This window comes from Chlorocebus sabaeus, chromosome 1, assembly GCF_047675955.1.
Source record: "Chlorocebus sabaeus isolate Y175 chromosome 1, mChlSab1.0.hap1, whole genome shotgun sequence".
Classification (NCBI taxonomy): domain Eukaryota; kingdom Metazoa; phylum Chordata; class Mammalia; order Primates; family Cercopithecidae; genus Chlorocebus; species Chlorocebus sabaeus.
Window position 1 is genome coordinate 52320510 of NC_132904.1, and position 21499 is coordinate 52342008.

Consider the following 21499-nt stretch of genomic DNA (forward strand, 5'->3'; position numbering starts at 1 on the left):
TCTCTTGCTTATGTTTTTCTTAGTAACATTTTTTCTCTAGCTTACTTTATGGTAAGGATATAGTATATGATGCACATAATATACAAGATATGTGTTAATTGACTGTGTTCAGTAAGGCTATTAGTATTATAGTTACGTTTTGGGGGAGTCAAGTTATATGCCAATTTTCAGCTGCTCAGGGGTCGCTGCCCATATCATTCAAGGATAACTGTACTTTCATATGAAAGTTGTTTCACCAAACATTGTGAAACATTAAGTGACCTCCTTTTGGTAGACTGTATATAATGTGGTGGGCATAGTAGCAGGTATAGTTCATGCTGATTAGTATGAATTTGGAAAATGTATTATTCCACATCCAGGAAGCTTGCTTACTCCTGCTCCTGCCATTGGTAAAACAGGAGTCCTCCTCTGAGGTGAGAGGGCTGGAAGTGCTGGTCTCCATGGATCAGTGTTCTGGCCTGGTAGGCCCCTTATTTCCTTCCCTCCACACATGCAGCTTTGTCCGCTCTGTCCAGTTCCCCTAGCTCTTCTCAGGACACATTGTGGAGAGGCTGGGAGTAGTCCAGGAGCTCCTGTCCATCAGCAGCAGCGGGTTAGGAGGAGCTATGGGATGCCCACAGGTTGCTGAGACCAGATTGGTGTTGGGGTGGGCAGAGGTTTGATCATCTCTCCTGGTCTCCTCCGTTCCCCAGCCAGAACCATGGTATGACATGAGAAGGGCAGTCCCAGACTCCGTATTACTGATGTAGCTTTCCCCAGAGTTTTCCTACACAGTGGGACATTTTAATAGGTAAATAGCAACCTAGTTTTCAAATGAGAAAAATCAGCACTCCCGATGCCTGCGATCGGATCCTTCTTCTCCCTCACTCTGTGTCCTCTAGTCATGCTGGCTTTCTGCAGCTCCTCTTGGAGCCAGGTCTTCTTGTCTGGGGCTCCTCCTCCGTGCTGTGCCCTGGAGTGGCAGGCTCCTCACTGGAGTAGCTCCACGACTGAGGGGTTACTTTAAAACGCCGCTTTGCCAGAGACTCCTCATGACCTCAAATCTCCATTAGACCTCTTTCACAGATTTTAGTACTTCTCCATCGCAGTCGTCACAATTTGTAACTAACATTGATTCAGAGTTATTTTTCATCTGTCTCCCCTGCTAGACTATAAGCTCTCACTCACCCTTTGACATGCTGCACTCAACACGTACATGCCGAATACATGACTAAATGAAGGCCTGAGTTCAGAGTACTCATTCTAGAAATTTCTCAGGGGACAGACAGGTCCTGTGACCAAACAAGACTGGCACCCATTGTATCCCGTCTTCCCTCACAGAGTCCTAATATGCATTACGTAGGGGGCTCTGAGGTAGGCTCCAACTAGAAAACAAAAAGCCTCAGTAAGCTAACTTTCTTCACCTCATGTTTCCTAAACGTATTTAAATATGACTTTTTTTTTTCATCTAACATTTACTAATATCCTGTAGAATTTATTTTTAAAAGATGCTTTCTGGCAGGATCCTACTGGGAAGACTGATGTTCTCAAGGTCATCCGGCTTGGTTTGGGGGCTGCTCACCCTGTACTGAGCACCCTCATGGCTGCACTGCTGTCATCGTGAACACACATGCACATATTCACATATGCAGCCACCACTGTAGTAAAGCATGCTATAAGCACAGTTTGAAGCTAGCCTGGGGTTATAGTTTTCAGGGAGCAGAGAGTAAAAAAACAATTACAACTCTGGTATTTGTAAATGTAGCCTTTGTAGTTATGACAACTCATACTGACTTGTCTTTTGGTAAGACTCAAATCTGCAAGTATTTGGGAAGCTGATGTGTGAAGGCAGGTCCCATAGGTGGTGAGTCAGTCTACCTACCCTACCCAGCCTTGCAGCTCTGCAGCTCTCTTGTTTTCAGCAGTTGCAGCAGTTCTCTGTGATTTTCTAATAGAGTTAAACAAATTTTTTGGGGGGGGAAATGACATGCCATCTTGGAATTAGTGAAGATTTCAGGACATATCCCTCTTGCATATCTAGGATGTATTATAAAGGTAAGATTCCTGAGGTGGAGCTGTGTTAAAGGCAGGGAACCTCAAATTAGTTTTGATCAGCCTCCACTTAGGCAGGGCAAAACTGCTTCACCCACCGACTCCATCTAGTCTTATCTTCCAGTGGAAAAATAAATGAGTGATAATTTGTGGGGAGTGGATTATGTATACATTTGTTCTCGCACTGGACTATGGATGATTCCTATTTGAACCACAATGTATACATGTCTTAGAGTCTAGTTATTGAAAAATTACAGCTCCAAAATACTGTTGATGCAAATAAGCTTCAAGTATACTCTGTAGGGTTAACCAAGCAAACCACAACAAAATAAACTGATGATAATGCAAGCTAACAGTAATTCATAATTAAAAAGTACCAATAGGAGCAATTGAAAATTGCAACCAACTCAAGGCAACACTGATGATGTGCTGATAAAGAACCCTTCTACCAGATCAGGCAATGTCATCTCTGTGCTGCACATGTGAAACCGGAGCCTTCTAATATAGCAGGCGAGCACGGCACTGCTGGCAGCTAGACTTTATAGCATAGAATTATAGGGTATGTAGTAACCTTTGTGATGCTTAGTAGATTACTAATGAGTAGTCCTGGTAATATGTAAAAATGAAGCCTTCACCAATCTGCATACAATTCACCATAATATTCCAAAAGAGGACTTAAACACGTTCAGTTGAAGGCACATGAGGATGCCTCTGATAATGTGCCCCAGCCTCTGGTCCCGTACCCCATAGGTTTTAGTCTCTACTTTCGAAATCATTGTGTAGGCAGCCTTTCCTCCTTCGGCTCGGGCTTTTTTCCTTTCCTAGCTCAAGCAGACTGGAGATACGCATTTGGATTTATGAAGTGCTCAGACTGTTATTTTAAAATGTGAAAGGAGTTCTTTTTAATATCCAGGTAATACAATATCCAAGATATAACATTAAGTGGTAAAAAACAATGTGTATGACAGTATGTATGACATCTTACTTATATTTTTAAAAGCCCGCAGATTTTATATGTATGTTTGTGCTTTACGTGCCTAGAGTCTCTCTGGCAGTGTGTGTAAGAAATGGATCAAAAGAGTTGCCTCCAGGGAGAGGTAATGGGTGCTGGAGGAGAGAGGGAGGCTTGGGTTTCCCACTAGGTATCTATTTGCGCTTTTTAAATTTCGCACCATTTATGTATTAACCATTAAAAATAACTGAATTTAAATTAAGAGAAAAGAAAACAAAACCCAGTGAGCCTAAAGTGTTGATTTTCATTTTGGTTTCTTTCTTTCTTCTTTTTATTTAAAGATGAAGGTTTATTTTATTTCTTGTTGATTCCTCTTTTGGCTTTCAAAGTCATGGTCATATATTAAGGAGGAGATTCCAGATTCTAAAGTCAAATATCGAGATGAGATGACCGCGTTAGAAAACCAGGCCCAGGACGTGGGATTCTGGGCTGAGTCAAAGAACTCAATCCCAAAACACAATTTTCTGATAAATTAGAACTGTTATTTAAAAACTTTCCTAGTGTTCCAATGTATTTTCATACTGTGTATATGTAAAATACAAAAGGAGCACTCTTAGTAAGGACACTTGTACATTTGTAACTTGAATATAAGAAAAAAAGACCAAAAAAGAGACAAAATTCATAAAGCGAAGCATGTTTAAATGAATGCATTCCTCTTATTTCATCCTGCTTCAGTATTGCTCAAGAAAATTAAGCAATTATTTATCTTGATTTACTACCAGGAATTTTTTAAAAAGCAAAAGAAATATTACACTAATGTTTCCTAATAAAAAATAAAATTTCACTAATTACATAAAAAAGAATTGTATTCTTTTACATAGATCAACACAACACAGTACATTGCCTTTGTATGTTAAATGCTCATTATGCTGAGTGACAATTCTAAGAGCAAAGACATGTAGTTATCTAAATTTTATGGGTCCTGAATTACTGCAGATAGCCAGTACAGTAAGAAATAAGGCTGAAAGGAATGTTTTGGACACTACAGGAGGCCTAACTTTGGGTGGTGTAGATACAGATCAAAATGAATTTCTCAAACCAGAGATTGTCTACCTGGCATATTTAGGAACATTCCATAATGAGATGGATATCAGCACAATGGATGATTTAGCCCAAAGCCTCCGTCAATTGAAGGCTACAAGTGTTGAGTACCACAAGTCCCACCTCTATCTCTATATGTTTAGAGTGCAAATATTTTCCCATGCTTCTCGTCCCCTAGTCACTGCCCACCTACCTCTGCCCCTTCCCTATTCTTACAGGACCTAGCAGGCTGGCACACTAGAGCTCTGTCTTTCAAAGTCAAGTTCACATAGAGGAGATACAAGTAACCACAAGCCCTTGAGTAACCTACGCAAAGAAACTGCTTGGCTTTGGTCTAAATGACTTACATTTTTCCTCGCCTGAATTAGCCGGTAATTACATGTGGACACACTTAGCCAGAATAGTCCAAATGATCAATTAGAAGGCAAAAAGAAGTTCCTTTCTTTAAAGTTCAAGGGTCCCTGTTGAAGAGCCCTACTTCCAAAGCGATGCTCACATGGGCCCGTGCCCAGCTCTCTGCGGTGCCTGAGCATATTGTACATTTGCTTAACGATAATGAATTTAGTACTTATTTTGCAGGAAAATATAGGGCATTTCCATTACATGCAATCAAGCAAAAAGGCTGCAAAATGTGCCACTCCATTAATTCTAAACAGAATCCTTCCCAAATGTCACCCTGAAACCAAAGTACAGAGTTATTATAAATCTGATGGAATTAAGAGTAATTTTCATTTGTACAAAGGATTTGAGGGACATGACTCCTGCCACACACACACTATTAATTGGGTTAAATCCAACTTGCCAATTTCAGTGTGAATCACTAAGCTCTGACCTAGCTTGCCCCAGTGGTGAGATTGGTGGGTTCTCGTCTTTTTGGCTCAGGTGTACATCTGCATGTGCTCGTATGTGCCCACATACACACAATTTGAGAACATGCAAAGAACATATGCAATTGGCTTGTTATAAACATGTACTGTCTACTATTCAGGAATGAATACTTAGGTAATAAAATGATAAAGAAAAGCAAAAACAAAAAAAGCAAAACCTTGATGACTGGGCTCAGAATAGTGGTTACCTTTAGGGAGAAGGGAGAGGTTATGTTCAAAGAGGAAAAAAATGTCAACTTCTGGCAAGTCATTTAACCTCTGAGCCTTAGTTTCCTCATCTGTAAAAGGGGATTGTAACACCTACTTCCATGGGAGTCCTGAAGATTAATGGCCTTGAGTATATCAGAGCAGAGCACTGAGTGTGGTGCCTGACACATAGTTAGCACCCTTTGAAAGGTAACTAGGATCTTTATTTTCATTTCTGGGGACTCTTTTGCCTAAGCTGGTTCCCAAATCATGGAGGGAAATGTGGACCTGGCACCGGGATGGGAACGACCTTCCCAACCTTCATTGTTAGGTTGTCCCCAGGGCCTGGGAGGGACGGGTCAGCCCACTGAGTTATTGATCATTTCCTTCCTAATTTCAATTTCTACCATCTCTGGGTTGCAGCTGGACTTGTGGGAGAGCACAGTGCAAGAGACAGGAATAAGCAGGGTGAGGCAGTTCGGAGGAGGGTCCAGTACGCCAACAGCAAGAGCTCCTGGGCAGTGGGGGGCCCAGGGCAGCCCCTACTCCACGTTGCGGTACTTGGTGAAGAGGTTGTACAACACTCGTAGTGTGGATTTCAGGTCACAGTTGACTATGTCTGTGTAGAAAACAAAAAACACGTTGTTTCCATGGGGCCACGTGTTCCAAAGTTGGCATACACTGCCCCTCCCACCCACCCCTGTGTACCCAGCATGTTCGGGGTGGATGGGTAGAGTGGGCAGCAAGAATTCAGGGCAGGGGGCAGTTAGGGTAGAGGTGCTGGGGCACAGCATCTCCAGATAAGGCCTGACTCTCCCCACAATCCCCACCTGTCCCAGGGGCTCTTTGCCCACTGCCTCCAGCCTCTACCACAGAAGCAACCATGTGTGGTGGAAAGGAGGGGAAGGCCTGGGGCTATAGTGGAGGACAAGGGGGTGAGTTAGGACTCAAGCTGCCTCACAGAAGTGTGCCTAGCAGAGAAGGGCGACTTGCAAGGAGTACTCAGGACATAGGCGTCATGGGGACAGATAGCTTCAGAGCAAGGCAGAAGGGTTTGAGGTGCTAAAACTTCAGCTGGAGGTTCCTCAGCTTCTATGCCACCATTCCCTCTCTCGCTCACTTCCTCCCTCCCTCTAATCCTCCCATCCTCCCTCCTTTCCTCTGATCCTCCCGTCCTCCTTCCCTCCCTCTATTCCTTCCTTCTTTCTTTCCTCCCCCCAGATCTTCCTATCCTCCCTCTTTGCCTTCCTTCCTTTGCAATAGGAGCTTTCCAGGTACAGAAGTGGGCAAAGAATTCCATGTGGAAAGTTTAGTGTATCTTACTAAACCCAGCTATGCTGGAGAATTCCCAACAGGCTAGCATGGCTAGAGAGGTTGGGGTGTGCGGGGCTGGATCCTGAAAGGCCTTGAATTCCAAGTTACGGAGCTTGCCTGATTTTGTAGGCTAGAGGCTGGAAACTGGCAGCTGGCAGGCTAGCTATGACTCACTGACACATTTTGCTTAGCCCTTCCTCCCTCCATCCATTTACTGGTCACCACTTTCTCTGTTCGTCTAACTCTCTGCTGACTCCTCTACCTTCCTCCCTCCCCAAAGAAGACCCCCTCTCTACTCTTGTCCCTTTGCTGTCACTCTCCTAGAGAGCCAACTTTTGAAGAATGGGAGAAGAGAAAACAAAAAAATGGAACTCTGTCTACTATTGAGGAATGCATACTTAGGTAATAAAATGATAAAGAAAAGCAAAAACAAAGCAAAACCTTGATGACTGGACTCAGAATAGTGGTTACCTTTAGGGAGAAGGGAGAGGTTAGGTTCGAAAAGGATGCAGGGCAAGTTGGAGGGAGCTCTTGGGAGCCAGCATGACTCTTCTCTTTGATGTGGGTGGTGGCTGCGTGGTGGCTCACTTGGTAAAAGTTCACTAACCTGTACATTGGTGTTTCATGCACCTTTCTGTATATGTGATATTTTTCACAATAAAAATGATTTAAAACAATTGTATGGGAGGTCAGATGAAGTCGGTAATTAAGAGAAGGTAATATATGCTCTGGGATTCAAAGATGGGAGAAATTACACTAAGTCATTGGGAAAGAAGGTGTAGGGGAAGGCGTCAGGATTCTAGCAATGCTCTGGTCAATACCCACAGGGATCCTGCAAGGGTAGGCAGAGTGGGGAGCCAGGGGCTCCCAGGTCTTAGCCTTGGGACTTTAAAAAAAAGATTCTATTTTTTATTTCAATAGCTTTTGGGGTACAGTGGTTTTCTGTTACATGAATGAACTATATAGCAGTGAATTCTGAGATTTCAGTGCACCCATCATCCAAGTACTGCACATTGTACCTAACATGTATTAGTTTCTTTATCCCTGTCCCTGCTCCTGCCTGCGCCATTCTCAGTCTCTAAAGTCCATTCTATCACTCTGTATTTAGCCTTGGGATTTTTGCAACTGGGACTGGCACAGCCTGGCATGCTTAGGCCCCAAGCTCCAGGCCTAGAGCCCAGGGCCTCTCCTGCCTGTTCCTTCCAGGCCTTATCCTGGTTATAGACCAACCCTGCTTCACCCTGGCTGGGCCCAAGGTCTCCTACTGATAGACCAGGGGCTTCCAGAGACCACTGGCGTGGCCTGGAGCTCACAGCGGCCATTTCTGCTCCCATGGTGGTTCATCACATATCTGAGCCTCCACCTGGGGCCCTGGCCTGAGGCTGAGCCCTGCTACCTTGCCTTGCTCATGCTGAGCCAGGAGTCCCACTCTGAATCACCTTCTGCCAGATGGAATCCTGTGCCCTCTAGGCTGATTCCTGTCCTCCCCGACTGCTTGGTGTTGAGTGTTTCTTAAATTCCACTCAAGTCAAATATTAGGAAGTTACTCCAGGGAGGAACTACTAGAAAGGCAGAGAGGGGTAAAGGTGAGCTTGCCAAGGGAGTGGGTGTAAAGGGGAAGGTAAAGTGGGCCTGGAGCCACTGCAACAGGCTCCTAATGAGCTCCCTTTGCCCTCTCCAATCCACTCTACCTACTGGAGCCAGACCTCCAGGTCTCCAGGTATGGCTGTGCCTCCAGGTATGGCCACCAGGTATGGCTGTGCAGGATGTGCACTGCACAACTCCAAGACACATCATTTACACTTCCAGGTCACCACTGTCATGGACTGCAAGGTAAACAGAGCTCCTTGGAGCTGTGTAGCTCCCAGCTTGTGTGGCCATACAACTATTTCACTTAGAAGGTCCAAAATCCTAAATCATGGCTTTGTAAGGCATAACCTGACCTGACCTGCCTACCTTTCCACTCTCATGTGGTGCCACACTGCCTCCCTCACTATGTATCACAGTCACTGTGGCTTCCTTTCACTACCCTCCCCAGCCAAATAGCTGGCTCTGAGTCCTCCTGCAGACCTCAGCTCAAAGCACAGGCTCCCGGGCCTTCCCGACCCTGGCCTGGGTGCAGGGGTCCCGTTTTATGTTCTCAAAGCTCCCACATGCTTCCTTCATAGCACTCACTCCAGGTGTAAATCAGCGACTTGTATGCTTATTGATTAATATCTGCCTCTGCCCTGGACTGTAGGTTCCTTGAACACAGAGAACACGGACCCTCCAAGGATATTAACAGATCTATGAATGAATGGTTTCCCAGTGTCTTGGAAGCCAAGGAAAAAAATTCCAGAGAGGGCAGACAAGAGGGCCACATGCTCCCAAGAGGGTGAGGAGGTTAAGGACTGAAAAGAGTTCCCAAGGGACACAGGCCCAGGAGGTGACTTGGGAGAGAGCAAGGCCAAGAGCAGGTGGGGGTAAAGTGTTAACAGCATGGGCAGATCAGAAGTGGAGGCCTGAGCATGGGTCACAAAGGAGGAATTTGGGGGCCCGATGAAGGACAGATACCGACGGCGGCAGGGGTATTTGTTTTCCCTTCTGAAAGATGGGTGAGTTCTGAGGTTGCTAGAAAATGTCCAATATGGCAGAATGTTTTAAACTGGCCATTTTAATGGTTACTAAGTGACATTTTTATGTTCACAAAAGTTGGAAGTTCATCTCCACCACAGCCATGTGACCCTGTCACTTAAATTTTCTGAATCAGTTTTCTCACTGGTAAAATTGGGCAATACCTTTATGAAAAACACCCAGAATATATTAAGCGTCCCCTAAATGGTAGTTTTCTTTCTGTTTTCCCATCTTTGCCCACTAGCAGAGCTGCTGTGTACAGCCGTGCGGTCTGTGCATTGCACAATGCCTGCACCATTCACATGGACTAAGCCCTGCTCCTTGGAAATGTGAGTTGCTTCTTCATCACCTTCACCACTAACACCAACAGATGGGCCGGGTGAATAGGGGAGACAGCAGTCGGAGACACTGCTTATCACCTGTTCTTATCAAGAAAGCCAAGACCTGGGCCCCCAGGTAGTCCCAGGCAGACTAGCAAGCCAGCAGGAGACTGGACTATCTCAGCCAGGAGAAGGGCTGTGGATTCCTGGGAATATATTGTAACTCCATGCCATGTAAACAGAGCCACTTCAAAGCCCTGATCTCATAAATTGTGTGATTAGCAACTCAGTTCAGTTCTGACAGCCTCTGTGTGCTGGCCCAGGGCCCCTCTCTGGAGGCAGACAGCCAGGGCTATAGGGCTCCTGGTCAGATACACCAGAACAGAGGCTGTCTGGCAGCCTGGGGCCAAGGAAGAGGCGGATGTAGAGATAAAACAGCTTCTGGCCAAGGGGAAAGGGCTTGCTGGTTGCTCCTCCCACCCAGAGGTATTAGTAACCCTTTCCATCAGGAGAGGACCATCCAAAATGAGTTCATGATTCTCTAAAGGATGCAGAGGCCAAAGGAAGGAGAGGAACTCTCTTCCCAGCAGAAGCATTTTGCACAAAGAGACAAGGCCCTCTGTGGCCATTTGTGACACCACAGTTTCCTTCATCCCAAGGCACTGCTGAAGGCCCTTCTCTGAAGCTTTCCCCCGGGGTCTCTGAATCCCTTGACCAAGGTGGGAGGCCCTTGCTGGCTCAGGGCTGGCAGCTGGTGGGGGCTGGAATCAGGTGGTTACTTATGCTCTAGCCCCCAGCCGATTTTCCAGTGCCTCTGTCTCATCCTGTCTCACATCTCTGCCTGCTCTCTACTCCCCACTGGGGCAGCATCCATGCTGTACAGATGCTCCTTTTGGTGCTCCTACTATCCTATCTAGTGGTAGTTTGCCATTTGCTTTATTTATTTTTAAAAGCTTTTAAGTCATTAAAATTTTTTAAAAATATGACATACATCCAGAAAAAAACCCATGCAACATATACGTACTATTTTAAATATTTGAAAATGAACTCCTGTCCATGTCAAAAATAGAACATTGTCAGTACCCTAGGAGGATCCTGTCCCCTTCTACGTTCCCTCTTTCATTCCCCAAATATAACCACTGTGCTGACGCTTACGATTACTTTCTTGCTTTTCTTACTAGTCCTAGCATCAACATACGTGCCCTTGAACGGCAGATTCGAAAGCTGCCTCTTTTTATATTTCATAGGATTCATCTATGCTGTTGCATGAGCTGTCTGTTTTTTTTAACAGTTTTACTGAGGTATAGCTATAATTATCTAACTATAATTCTATAATGATTCAAGAATAAAGCTTCTTGGCCGGGCAGGGTGGCTCACGTCTGTAATCCCAGCACTTTGGGAGGCCGAGGCAGGCGGATCACCTGAGGTCAGGAGTTCAAGACCAGCCTGGCCAACATGGCGAAACCCCATCTCTAATAAAAATACAAAAACTAGCTGGGTGTGATGGTGGCAGCCTGTAATTCCAGCTACTTGGGAGGCTGAGGTAGGAGAATCTCTTGAACCTGGGAGGGGAATTCCAGTGAGCCAAGGCTGTGCCATTGCACTCCAGCCTGGAGAGCAAAACTCCATCTCAAAAAAAAAAAAAAAAAAGAATAAAGCTTCTTGATTTGTTGTCTACCTCTGGTAGATTTTTGGTGCTTCAGAATCATTGTTTTTGATCATTTTGTCCAGTTTCACACTTGCTCTTTAGCAGAGAATAGTCACTGATCTCTTTATGCTACAGTAACTAGAAGTTCCTCCCCTGACTTCTCGGTTCAGTCTTTTTATTGTCATGGCTGTATTATAATCCGTGATATGAATATGTTCCAATTTATGTAGCTAGTCTACTGGGATGTACACTCCAGCCCATGCTATCACAGGTATTCTTGGGCTTGTCCCCTGGTGTATGGACATGCATGCCTGTGAGTGGAATTGCTAGGTCAAGGAGTGTGCCAACTTCCTATTACTGCTGTAGTAAATTAGCACACATTTGGTGGCCTAAAAACAACACAAATTTATTATCTCTGAATTGTAGAAATCAAAAGCCCCAAATCCGTCTCACTGAGATAAAATCACAGTGTCAGCACAGCTGCATTTTTTTCTGGAGGCTCTAATGGAGATCCTTACACTTGTTCTTTCCAAGTGGGGGATGGAATAAGTTAGGTGGCCATAAGGCAGTTGCTGGTGTTCTGACCCTCTGGGGTTGCTTGCATTCTCTGGCTATAGCCCTCTTCCATCCCCAAAGCCAGCAATGGTTGGGTGAGCCTTTCTTATGCTACATCACCCTCACACTTCTGCCTCCCTCTTCCACTTATAATAAGGACCCCTGTGGTGACATTGGGACCACCTAGATAATGTCATCATCTCAAGCCCCTAAATTTAATAACATCTGCAAAAGTCCCTTTTGCCATGTAAGATAACACATGAACAGGTACTGAGGATTAGGGCCTGGACGTCCAGGGCTGGGGACCACATTATTTTGGCAGGGGGTGTCTACCACATTATTTTATAGCGCGTTACACATCTTCAACTATGTTAGATGAGAACAAACTGTTTTCTACTTTCAGCTAAATAAGGACTGAATAAAAATAAAATGGTTCTAGCAATTTAGAACGCCAGCAGTTTCTGTTGTTCCACATCCTTGCTAACACTTGGTATGATGAGAGTTTTAAATGTTGGCTTCTGTACACTATCTCCTAGGGGAATGGGGGAGTTGAACATTTTCCATATTATCAGCCACTGATCAAGTCTTCCCCGAATGAAGTGATCACCTGGAACTCAGCTGCCATCACCTGCTTGTTTTTTCAGCATTGCTTGCCATCTGGTCCCAGGTATGAACTCCTTACATTTTAGATATTCGGTCCTACAGACTTCAACCCTGCCTGGTACTAGATGTCTTCTGAGTCCCTGCCTGCCTGTTGTTCTGGAGTCTTAACCATAACTGATGGTGAGTCTACTTGAAGGGTGATAACAGGGTGGACATGTGCATTTGAAGACATGTGACACAATGCCCTAAATAAAAAGCTGCCAGCTGCATGACAATATTTCTTTTTCTTTCCTTTGAGACAGGGTCTCACTTTGTTGTCCAGGCTGGAGTGCAGTGGTGCCATCTCGGCTCACTGCAACTTCTGCCTCCTAGGCTCAAGCGATCCCTTCCACCTCAGCCTCCTGAGGTGGAAAATTAGCCACCACACCTGGCTAATTTTTTTGTATTTTTTGTACAGATGGGGTCTCACTATGTTGCCCAGGCTGGTCTCAAATTCCTGAGCTCAAGCCATCTGCCCACCTTGGCCTCCCAAAGTGTTAAGATTACAGGTGTGAGCTTCCACGCCTGGCCATTATTTCAAGTGCTCCACTGGTTATGAACTTGATGCTAACCCTTGGCTTACACTAACTGAGGTACTAAACGGTCATGAAGCCCGGGCAGCAAGTCATCTCAGATACCAACCCAGTTTCTAGGGGATTTCAAGGCACAACAGAGCTTTAAGTGTTAAACAGCACAGCGGAGAATGCATTTTCCTGACCCTAAAAACATTTTGCCATGAAAAATGCCTCCATCACAACCAGTTTGATTTTGAAATGCCCTCAAAGAATTACCCACATGGGCACCCTTTGAAATGTCTGCATCATTTACTTCCAAATCTCACTTTCCAGGTAGAAGCATAAAAGGCAGAGGGAATGCTGGGATTCACTTCTCACAAAGTACAATTTCATAAAATGCTATTTCCATTCCCCTTTACATACTGGAAATTTGCAGCATGGGCATAATGCCCTGTGTCATAACAAATAAAACATGTGTTTTTCCATCCACATCGGTCAGTTAGTTTCATATTCAGCAACTTAATAATTGCATAAAAATATCACCTATATTCCAAAATATTCCTATAGATTGATTTATGTTGGGAAAATTATCTGTCCCAAGGGAAAGAAATATCCCAATTCTAAAATATCAGAAGTACTTCCAATCTGTAACCAGGAAGTTTCATATTAAGCAGTTCAAGAAAATGGAAGCAAAATGATAGCCGGAACGTTCCCACTGTGTCTGTCCTCCCAGAAGCAGGGTGCTCATCATTTGCCCACAGAACAAGAAGAGTCCATTCCTAATGCTATTAGGAAGGCTGGAGTGGCCTTGCCAAAGAGAGAGCCCCAGGGGGACACCAGCCTCGCCAGAGGTCCTCCCCCAGTTCTCAGTTGACCAGGGGCTTAGGACAAGTTGGTAATAAATGAGAACAGGAGTTGACCTTTGTTGGCCAGAGTCAATAGATAACAAGTCTGGAAGGAGTCATGAGACAGGGTCCTCATTCTTCCCCAGGGGGGACTTTTGCTCATGCTGTCATTCTGTCTGGCATGCACATACTTCTCTCCCAGTCTCCATACACCAAAGCGCTACCTGGTCCTTATGGTTTAGCCCCACTGTCACCATCTCCATCAAAGTGTTCCTCCCCCAAGACAGAAGTGGTATCACCTCCTCAGTCCTCACAGCCTCTTCCTTGTACCTCTTTCGTAACAGTTCCCATGACTGTCATTTCATTTTGCTAAGTGGCTGCAACTTGTCTCTTCCCTGATTGGCTGCACATGCCTTGAGGTTCAGGAAGGTCTTACCCCTCTCGTTATATCATGATCTACAGGGTCTCAAGCCCACTAGACCAGGGCACGGCCCCCACTAGGTGGATAGAGGAGTTCAGAGCAGAGGCAGCAAGGGGCCATGAAAGCCCACCATCCCTACTCATCCACTTGCCTGTAAACTACCAGAAAAGTGCAAGCAACCTTTTGCCACAAATGGCATTCTCAATGTTCCCAGGGGACATATGCAGATCATCTGCAACAACAGTGGTGACTCGCCAGCTCTGGTGAAATGGAATACTTCAGTCAGTAAGGGGCAGAAAGCGAACATCTGTACCAAGAAGACTACTAAGAGAAGTGTGCCTCCTCTGCTCACGAATGCACGTGTGCACTCCTAGCATGAGTATGCAAGGGCTGCAGGAGCACTTGTTCCTTCCGCATTTCCCCCCAGTCTTACATTTACAACCCAAACCCCACAAATCATGCCCTGTCCTCAGGCACAGTCTGAGCAGGCAGAGCTCCGCATCTGTCAGATAGTAGTTCTGCTCAGCCCAGAACTGTCTGCATTGCACCTTCACCCCGACTTGCAGGGACACATCTCTTTGGCAGGTCATCACCCTGTGCAGGGACAGAAAGACCTGGAAATTGGGCACAGGACAGTTCCTGCAGCAGCTCTTCTGCTTGGGCCCTGATCCCTGCAATCCCATGCAAGGCATGTGTGGGATTTTAGATTCTTTTCTTCCCCTGGCTGTGCAGCTGGCAGCTCACAAAGGGTCTCTGGGACTGAGCAGCTGCACCGAGTCCCACCTTCCCCAGCAATGAAGACTTCAGAAAATGCTTCCCTCTGCTACAAAATCTGAGTACCCGTGTGCAGGGAGAGGGTCTCTGTTGTCACAAACCCAGGAAAGAGCAAAGTACCTTCTGGTCGTGGTTTTGGCTTTTCCAACCCTCCGTCTTGCATGAGCTCAAAGGCAAAGGAGACATTCAAGACCTGGCAAGAGAGATGCAGACAACATGTACCATTGCACACCCAGGAGCCCCGGGACCTGGCTCTGGGAAGTGAAGGAGCCCAGCACTGTAGCCAGTGGGGCAGAGGCTGAACTAATTTCAAGAAGAAATATGGCTACCAAAATGGGCAGGCCACCTGGAGCGTGAGCTAGCTGATCCTAGCTTGCTGTTGGAGAAGCACTCCTGGAGAAGCACAAAACTCCCTTCATATCCTACTGTGTTCCTGTGTAAACTGCCAGAACTTCAAACTGGGGGTGTCATTGCACACGTTTGGAAGAATCAGATGGCAGGACATGTTCAACAGGCAGAGCAGGCTTTCTGCTGTGGACCAAATGCCTTTGTGTAGCGAGCAGGATGTGGCAGCCTACGAGAGGCCATCAGAACTAGGCTAAGCATGAGCCTCAGGTCTGACCAGCTTCACAGTCACTTTCCTTGTCACCTCTGGGGAGACAGGAGGCTGGGCTGGGACACTTGACAGGAACACAGGGCAGGGGACCAGGGCCAGACTTCAGGGGAAGGGAAAGGCAGTCAGGGATGCCCAGTGGTCTGCAGGTAGCTCCTTCCTAGCTCAGCTCTTATAATGGGCCCCACCTCCAGGCACTGAAGACCTTGGGCAGAGGGGAGGCTTCTGCCTTTTTTGTGGATAGCCGCAGTGTGGGTGTGGGCAGATGAGTCGGGGGATGTGGGTTAGGCGGCCTCCCTGATGTCCCTTCTCCTTACCTTCTGTTCAAAGCTGTCCGGGGTCAGGAAGAAGCTGTGCAGGGGCACAAAGTAGCCCTCCAGGAGCCCCATGAGCAGCACCAGGTATACCCCATCTGCAAACTGGAGGAAGAGCCAGGTGATGCACTGGCCCCTAAGCCTCCCAGCCAGTCCCCATCCAGGAGGCCCATCAATGTCTGTGCTATGCCACCTGAAGCCTACCACCCCAGGCAGGCTGCTAGCTGGGGGGTAGGGGCAGTGGCCCGAGACAAGGAGGTCTGCTCTGCCCCACGTCTGGCTGGCCCAGCACAAGAGCCACAAGCCCAGGCCCTGATCTCAGCTGACCCAGCATTGACTGAACAGAGGCTGTGTACCAACTCCTGGTCTAGGCATGGGGACCAGAGCGTGGGGAGTCAGTGTGGCTCCTGCCCTGGAGGAGTGCACAGTCTAATAGGGAAACTGGTGTGGGGACAAGGCACAGCTGCTCTGATGGAAGGAAGCTCGCTGGCCTGAGTGAGGTTGAAAGGTCGCCCATAAGCACTGAAGGCATCAGAGGAGTCTTCCGGAGAGGACGGCGCCTGAGTGGAGAGCTGAGGATGAGCAGGATTGGCTAGAGTGGGGCAGAGGGAGGAGGGAGAGGCGATGTCTAAGGTGAATGGCATGAGGCTCCTGGGGTGATCTGTGCTTTCTGAACAGAGAAAGGACTAGTGTTGCACAGGCCTGGGCATTCTTTCTCCCATGTCTCTTCAGTATTACAGCAGCGGAGTGCAGCTGCTATGAATGTGGGCTCTGGGGCCAGGTCTCCCCGGTGCAAATTCCAGCTCTCTCACCTACTAGCTGTGTGCCTTGGGCAAGTTATGTCACTTCTCTGTACTCATATGTCTTATCTGTGAAACAGGGATGGTAATAGTATAGTATCTACGTCACAGAGTTATCGTGAGGACTAAGCCAGTTAATATGCAGAGAGGGCCTGTCAACTGCTGGGCATGTAGCATTGAATAAATATTAAATATTGCTATTACTATCTGGGAAAACAACAAAGCAGTCAGGACATGACTTACTGGCTCTTCCTGGCAAAAGCAGAACTATGTGCTGAGGGCCCTGGCAAGAGGCTTGCAGCCCGGTCCCTTCCTAGGCAGAAGAGGCCAGAATGGTTGGGAAACCAGGCCCAAGGGACAGGAGAGTCCCTCGGCTAAGTGTGGAGGCTGCTGGTCTTCTGCTCAGGGCTGGGTGAGGTGAGCATATGCTGAGCACTCAGGACAGGCTTGTGGAGGCCATGGAGGCCAGGGATGATGGACCTTTGGAGGAGCAGTGGTTCCAGGTGTGGGGGATGGCCTAGCAAAGACATAGAGGTCAGATGCACATCCGACATTCTAGAACCCTTTCAAAGGAGGCTGGGCCACCACATGTTTATGAGTGTAAATAGCTACTAGGGTTCACAGAGGCCAAATTTCTTGGAATCACCTTAGGAGCCCAGAGTCTGCTCAGAGAGCTTTCCAGGTAGCCAGCTGGCCGGCCTGTGGCTCAGCCTTCATTAAGGGCATAAGACCCTGAGCTTGGGCTTGCCTTAAAGGCAGCTCCTGGCCAAGTGTGGTGGCTCATGCCTGCAATCGCAACACTTTGGGAGGCTGAGGCGGGCGGATCGCTTGAGCTCAGGAGTTCAAGACCGGCCTGGGCAACATGGTGAAACCCTGTCTCTACTAAAAATACAAAAACATTAACTGGGTATGGTGGTGCATGCCTGTAGTCCCAACTGCTCAGGAGACTGGGGTGGGAGGATCACCTGAGCCTGGGAAGTTGAGGATGCAGTAAGCTGTGATCGTGCCACTGCACTTTAGCCTGCATGACGGGAGTAAGATCCTGTCTCAAAAACAAAAGGGTAGCTCCTCCTAGCTTCCATCCATCAGGCCTACAACTCAGGTGGGAATGGCCTGAGCATGACTCACCCTAGGTGGACACGGGAGGGCAGACCCCAGAGTCTGTCAAAATCAAGGCACTTCTGGTGGGAGCTGAGCTTTATTCGAGCTGTGGTGAGGAGGAGTTAGGAGTAAAAGAATCCAATCTGTGAACTCAGGGGTGACCTTGGGTTAGGGTTGGGGTCATTCACAGCTCTGAATGCCAGGCTTAGACTGCTCCTCACCTCCCATGGCTGGTTCCACTAACTTGGTAGGAATAGCAGATAAAACTGCAGAAACCCAAAGTGCTTGGCAGTGACCTCTGTTTTAGCACTCCCTGCCCTTGAAAAACGAGCTAATCATTCCAGGGCCCATTCTAGCTCACTAAAGGAAGCGTCACTTTTCCAGAACGTTCCTTACTTCCTACAAGAGTACATGAAGCTCATTTCACACAGTCTAGACACACTTAGGTGGAGCTCAGTGACAGACTGGCATTTGCCTTTAAAATAAAAGGAGGTACCCAGACGATTGAAAGATAAGCACAAGGCAGAAGCGCACCAAGAATGAAAGGAGGTGGGGAAACAGGATTCATCTCGCTCAAAGTATCTCCCCAATAAAGATTAGTTAAGTATAAAGAGGGGAAAAATAACTTTATAATAGGGAAATCCGGTGAATACCACCCTAACCAAATAATCCAAGTTATCACTAGCAGTGGGGCTGATGGACCGAGTGCCTCCTCCTGGGATGACGCAGGAAGAACAAAGCCTTACATGGGGAGTGCTGTTAATGAAAATGATGACCTGAATCTAATATGCAGGGAAAAGACAGTCTATAAACCAGCTGGCCTGAACGCTTCAAAAAGTGTCAATGCCACGCCAAGAAAGGCCAAGGAGTTGTTCTATGTTAAAAAGACACTAAAGAGACATGACAAGTAAATGCAGCATGTGAGCAAACTGGACAAGTGGCAAAATCTGAACAGTGTTTTTTCCAACCACATGACGTTGCCATTTTAGTAGGTTAAAAACAGTCGGCTGGGCGTGATGGCTCATGCCGATAATCCCGGCACTTGGGGAGGCCAAGGTGGGTGGATCACCTGAGGTCAGGAGTTCGAGACCAGCCTGACCAAAACGGTGAAATCTCGTCTCTACTGAATACAAAAAAGTAGCCGGGCATGGTGGCACATGCCTGTAATCCCAGCTACTTGGGAGGCTGAGGCAGGAGAATCGCTTGAACCTGGGAGGCAGAGGTTGCAGTGAGCCAAGATCTTGCCACTGCACTCCAGCCTGGGCAACAAGAGTAAAACTCTATCTCAAAAAACAAAACAAAACAAAACAAAAAACAAAAAAAAAGTCGAATGTCAGCAATTTCATATGATTCAATCTAAACAGATTAATGTATTGTATTATGTTAAAACGGCCTGTCTTTGATAACGTATTGTGGCTATCTAAGAGAATGTGCTTGTTCTTGAGAGACGTATGCTCAAGCATTTAGGGGTGCAGAGAAAGGTGTGGCCAAACACTAACAATCGGCGTATCCAGGTGAAGGGTATATGAGTATTCATTCTTGTAACTTTTCACCATAAAAATTTGGAAAAAAATCCGCAGAGATTCAGTCCACCCCTCAGAGAAGGACAGATTCCCATGCCCTCATCCCCATCAGCTGGGAAAGCCCTCCTGGCCATGTGTGGTGGACCACTTGGAACAGGGGCTGTAGGGCAGGGCCCTGCCTCCACCTGTGCTAGGGTCTGTCACCCACCTGGGTTTCCAGTTCTGTGACCTCCAGGTTCAGTTTATTCAGGTGCTTGTTCACGAAAGTGATGAGTGTCTAAAAGAGAAGCAAGGCAGACCCAGAGCTGGGGATTTGCACTAGTGCAGGAGCCCGCGGCTGCCCCATGACTCCCATGAAGGTGAGGGCGAGGGTGAAAGCACGGGATCGGGCCCAGCCAAGAGACCCGGGCCCAGAAGGTCTCTCTGCAAAGGCCCTTGAGTGCACAGGGAGGGCCACAGGCTCTAGGTCTTGCAGTCCCATACAACTCAGGGTGTGTAAGGAACAAGGAGGTCCCAAGAGGCAGAATGACAGGTGGAGTGTCTGAGTGGGGAACTGAGATAAAAAGATTCCACTGGGTCTCTCCATCCTGTCCTTTCTTTGGCACACGTGCCTAGGCCAGGGAGACAGGGAATTCTGTGAGGAGCGGGGAAGACTGGGATTGCTGGGGTTAGCCTGGGTGGGAAGACAGGCTGCTCGTGCTGATGGAGAGGAAAAAGCCCGGGTGCAACATTCAGTAAGGAACAGACAGGTACATGGATGACAAGGGGGAAAGCCGTGTGTGTGCAGAGATTAGGAGATGCCACCAGTTCCAGCAGGAAGCTCTCGAGCTGCAGGGATGGGTTTTCCCAACGTCCTGCTGCATCTCGCTTCCCTCTCTCTGTCCTAGACACCCCTTTCCCACCTTTTTCACCACATTCAGCTTGTCTGGGGCGTGGTCGAACAAAGTGTCAAAGGCATCACGTTCTGAAAAAGAGGGAAACACAACATGGAGCCCAAGAGCCGGTTCCTGGCAGGGAAGCCCACCTCGGGCCCCAGAGCCACAGGCCTCTCAAGGTCACAAGGTCAACGACTGATGGGAAGCCTCTGGGGTACAGACTGCTGGGAACTCTGGAATGTGATTTGGGACTAAGATTTGGGGGGATTCTCACCCTGGGAGCCTGTGTCTGTGTCCATGCACGTGTACATTATTGGGTTGGGGCAGACTCAGGGTTCTCTTAGGCAGTGTGACCCCGTATTAGTCATTTCCCTTCACTGTATTCCATTATATCCTGATTTAGCTATTGTTCAGGTGTTTCTGAACCTCAGTAGAAGGGGAATGTTATCCAAATATTAAATCATTTCACCCCCCAATTTTCAAAAACAGGAGACCCATGACAAACAAGCTGGCAGAGGGCACAGAGAAGAGGGCTGGGAGCCAGGGAGCTCCAGGATGGGATATGAGTTCTTCCTCTTAAGTGATCTAGGCCACTTCAACTCTTTGTGCCTTAGTTTCCTCTTCTATAGAATGTTATTTTAAAAATAACCCTCCCTTAGGTTTGTCATGAGGATGAAGGGTGAGAACAAGCATGCGCGTGCTCTGTAAACTCCGACATGGTCTCCTGAAGGGAGTAATTTTTAGCATGGTTGAAATATTTCAAAATATTACCCACAGTAAATATCAGGATCACAGAAAACAGCAAAGCCATGCTCCCTGCAGGGATTCTCCTTGCTGCAGCCTCTATGTTAGGAGCTGCGATGAGGGAAGGAAGAGAAGACAGTCTCTAGAAGGACAGAGTGGTGAGAGGGGACAGTCCCTGTGTTCGTGCATGTCTTCCTTTATTTGCATGAGATAATTAGTGCAAACCTGCCCTGAAAATGCCCAGGACCCATCCAGAAGCCTTGGGCAAGCTAATGAATCTTTCTGGGCTCCAGGTCTCTCATCTCTAAAATGAGGATAATGACAGCAAATATTTTAGTGGGATGTTATAAGCATTAGATGATTTAATATCTAGAAATACTTTAGCATACTTCCTAGGACATAGTAAATGCTCAAAACATTTTTTTTCTGAGGGCACTTTTGGTTCTCTTTATGATTATTATATTGGTTTATCCATCTGCACACCTATCATTCACTAAATAAGCACTTGCAAGTAGTGTACTGGAAAGAATAATAAACTTGGAGTTAAGTGCTGGATAAACCAAGATCATAATCTCCTCCCTCACCCTTGGGCTGTGGGGTCTCAGGGAGTATAATCGTGGCTTCATATGTTTACTGTGAACAACAATAGCTACAAAAGTGCTTCATAAATGGCAAGGTCAATGGCCTGATAAATTTCAAGAAGACTGCGCCGGTGTAGGTAGTCT

The 21499-nt window shown here is 47.0% G+C and overlaps 1 protein-coding gene across 2 annotated transcripts in view; it reads right to left on the bottom strand.

Annotated features, from left to right (window-relative positions):
* Positions 1–3280: 3280 nt before the first annotated feature.
* Positions 3281–21499, bottom strand: part of PARVA (parvin alpha) — a 161712-nt gene continuing 143493 nt past the window's right edge. For both annotated transcript variants that reach the window (XM_008006534.3, XM_037999686.2), the window contains exons 9-13: positions 20058–20119; positions 19364–19432; positions 15735–15836; positions 14925–14997; positions 3281–5776 (exon numbers count right to left, since the gene is read on the bottom strand). In XM_008006534.3, coding sequence (XP_008004725.2) covers positions 5700–5776; positions 14925–14997; positions 15735–15836; positions 19364–19432; positions 20058–20119 — 383 coding nt within the window. In that variant the 3' untranslated portion in view covers positions 3281–5699. The remainder of the gene's footprint in view (positions 5777–14924; positions 14998–15734; positions 15837–19363; positions 19433–20057; positions 20120–21499) is intronic.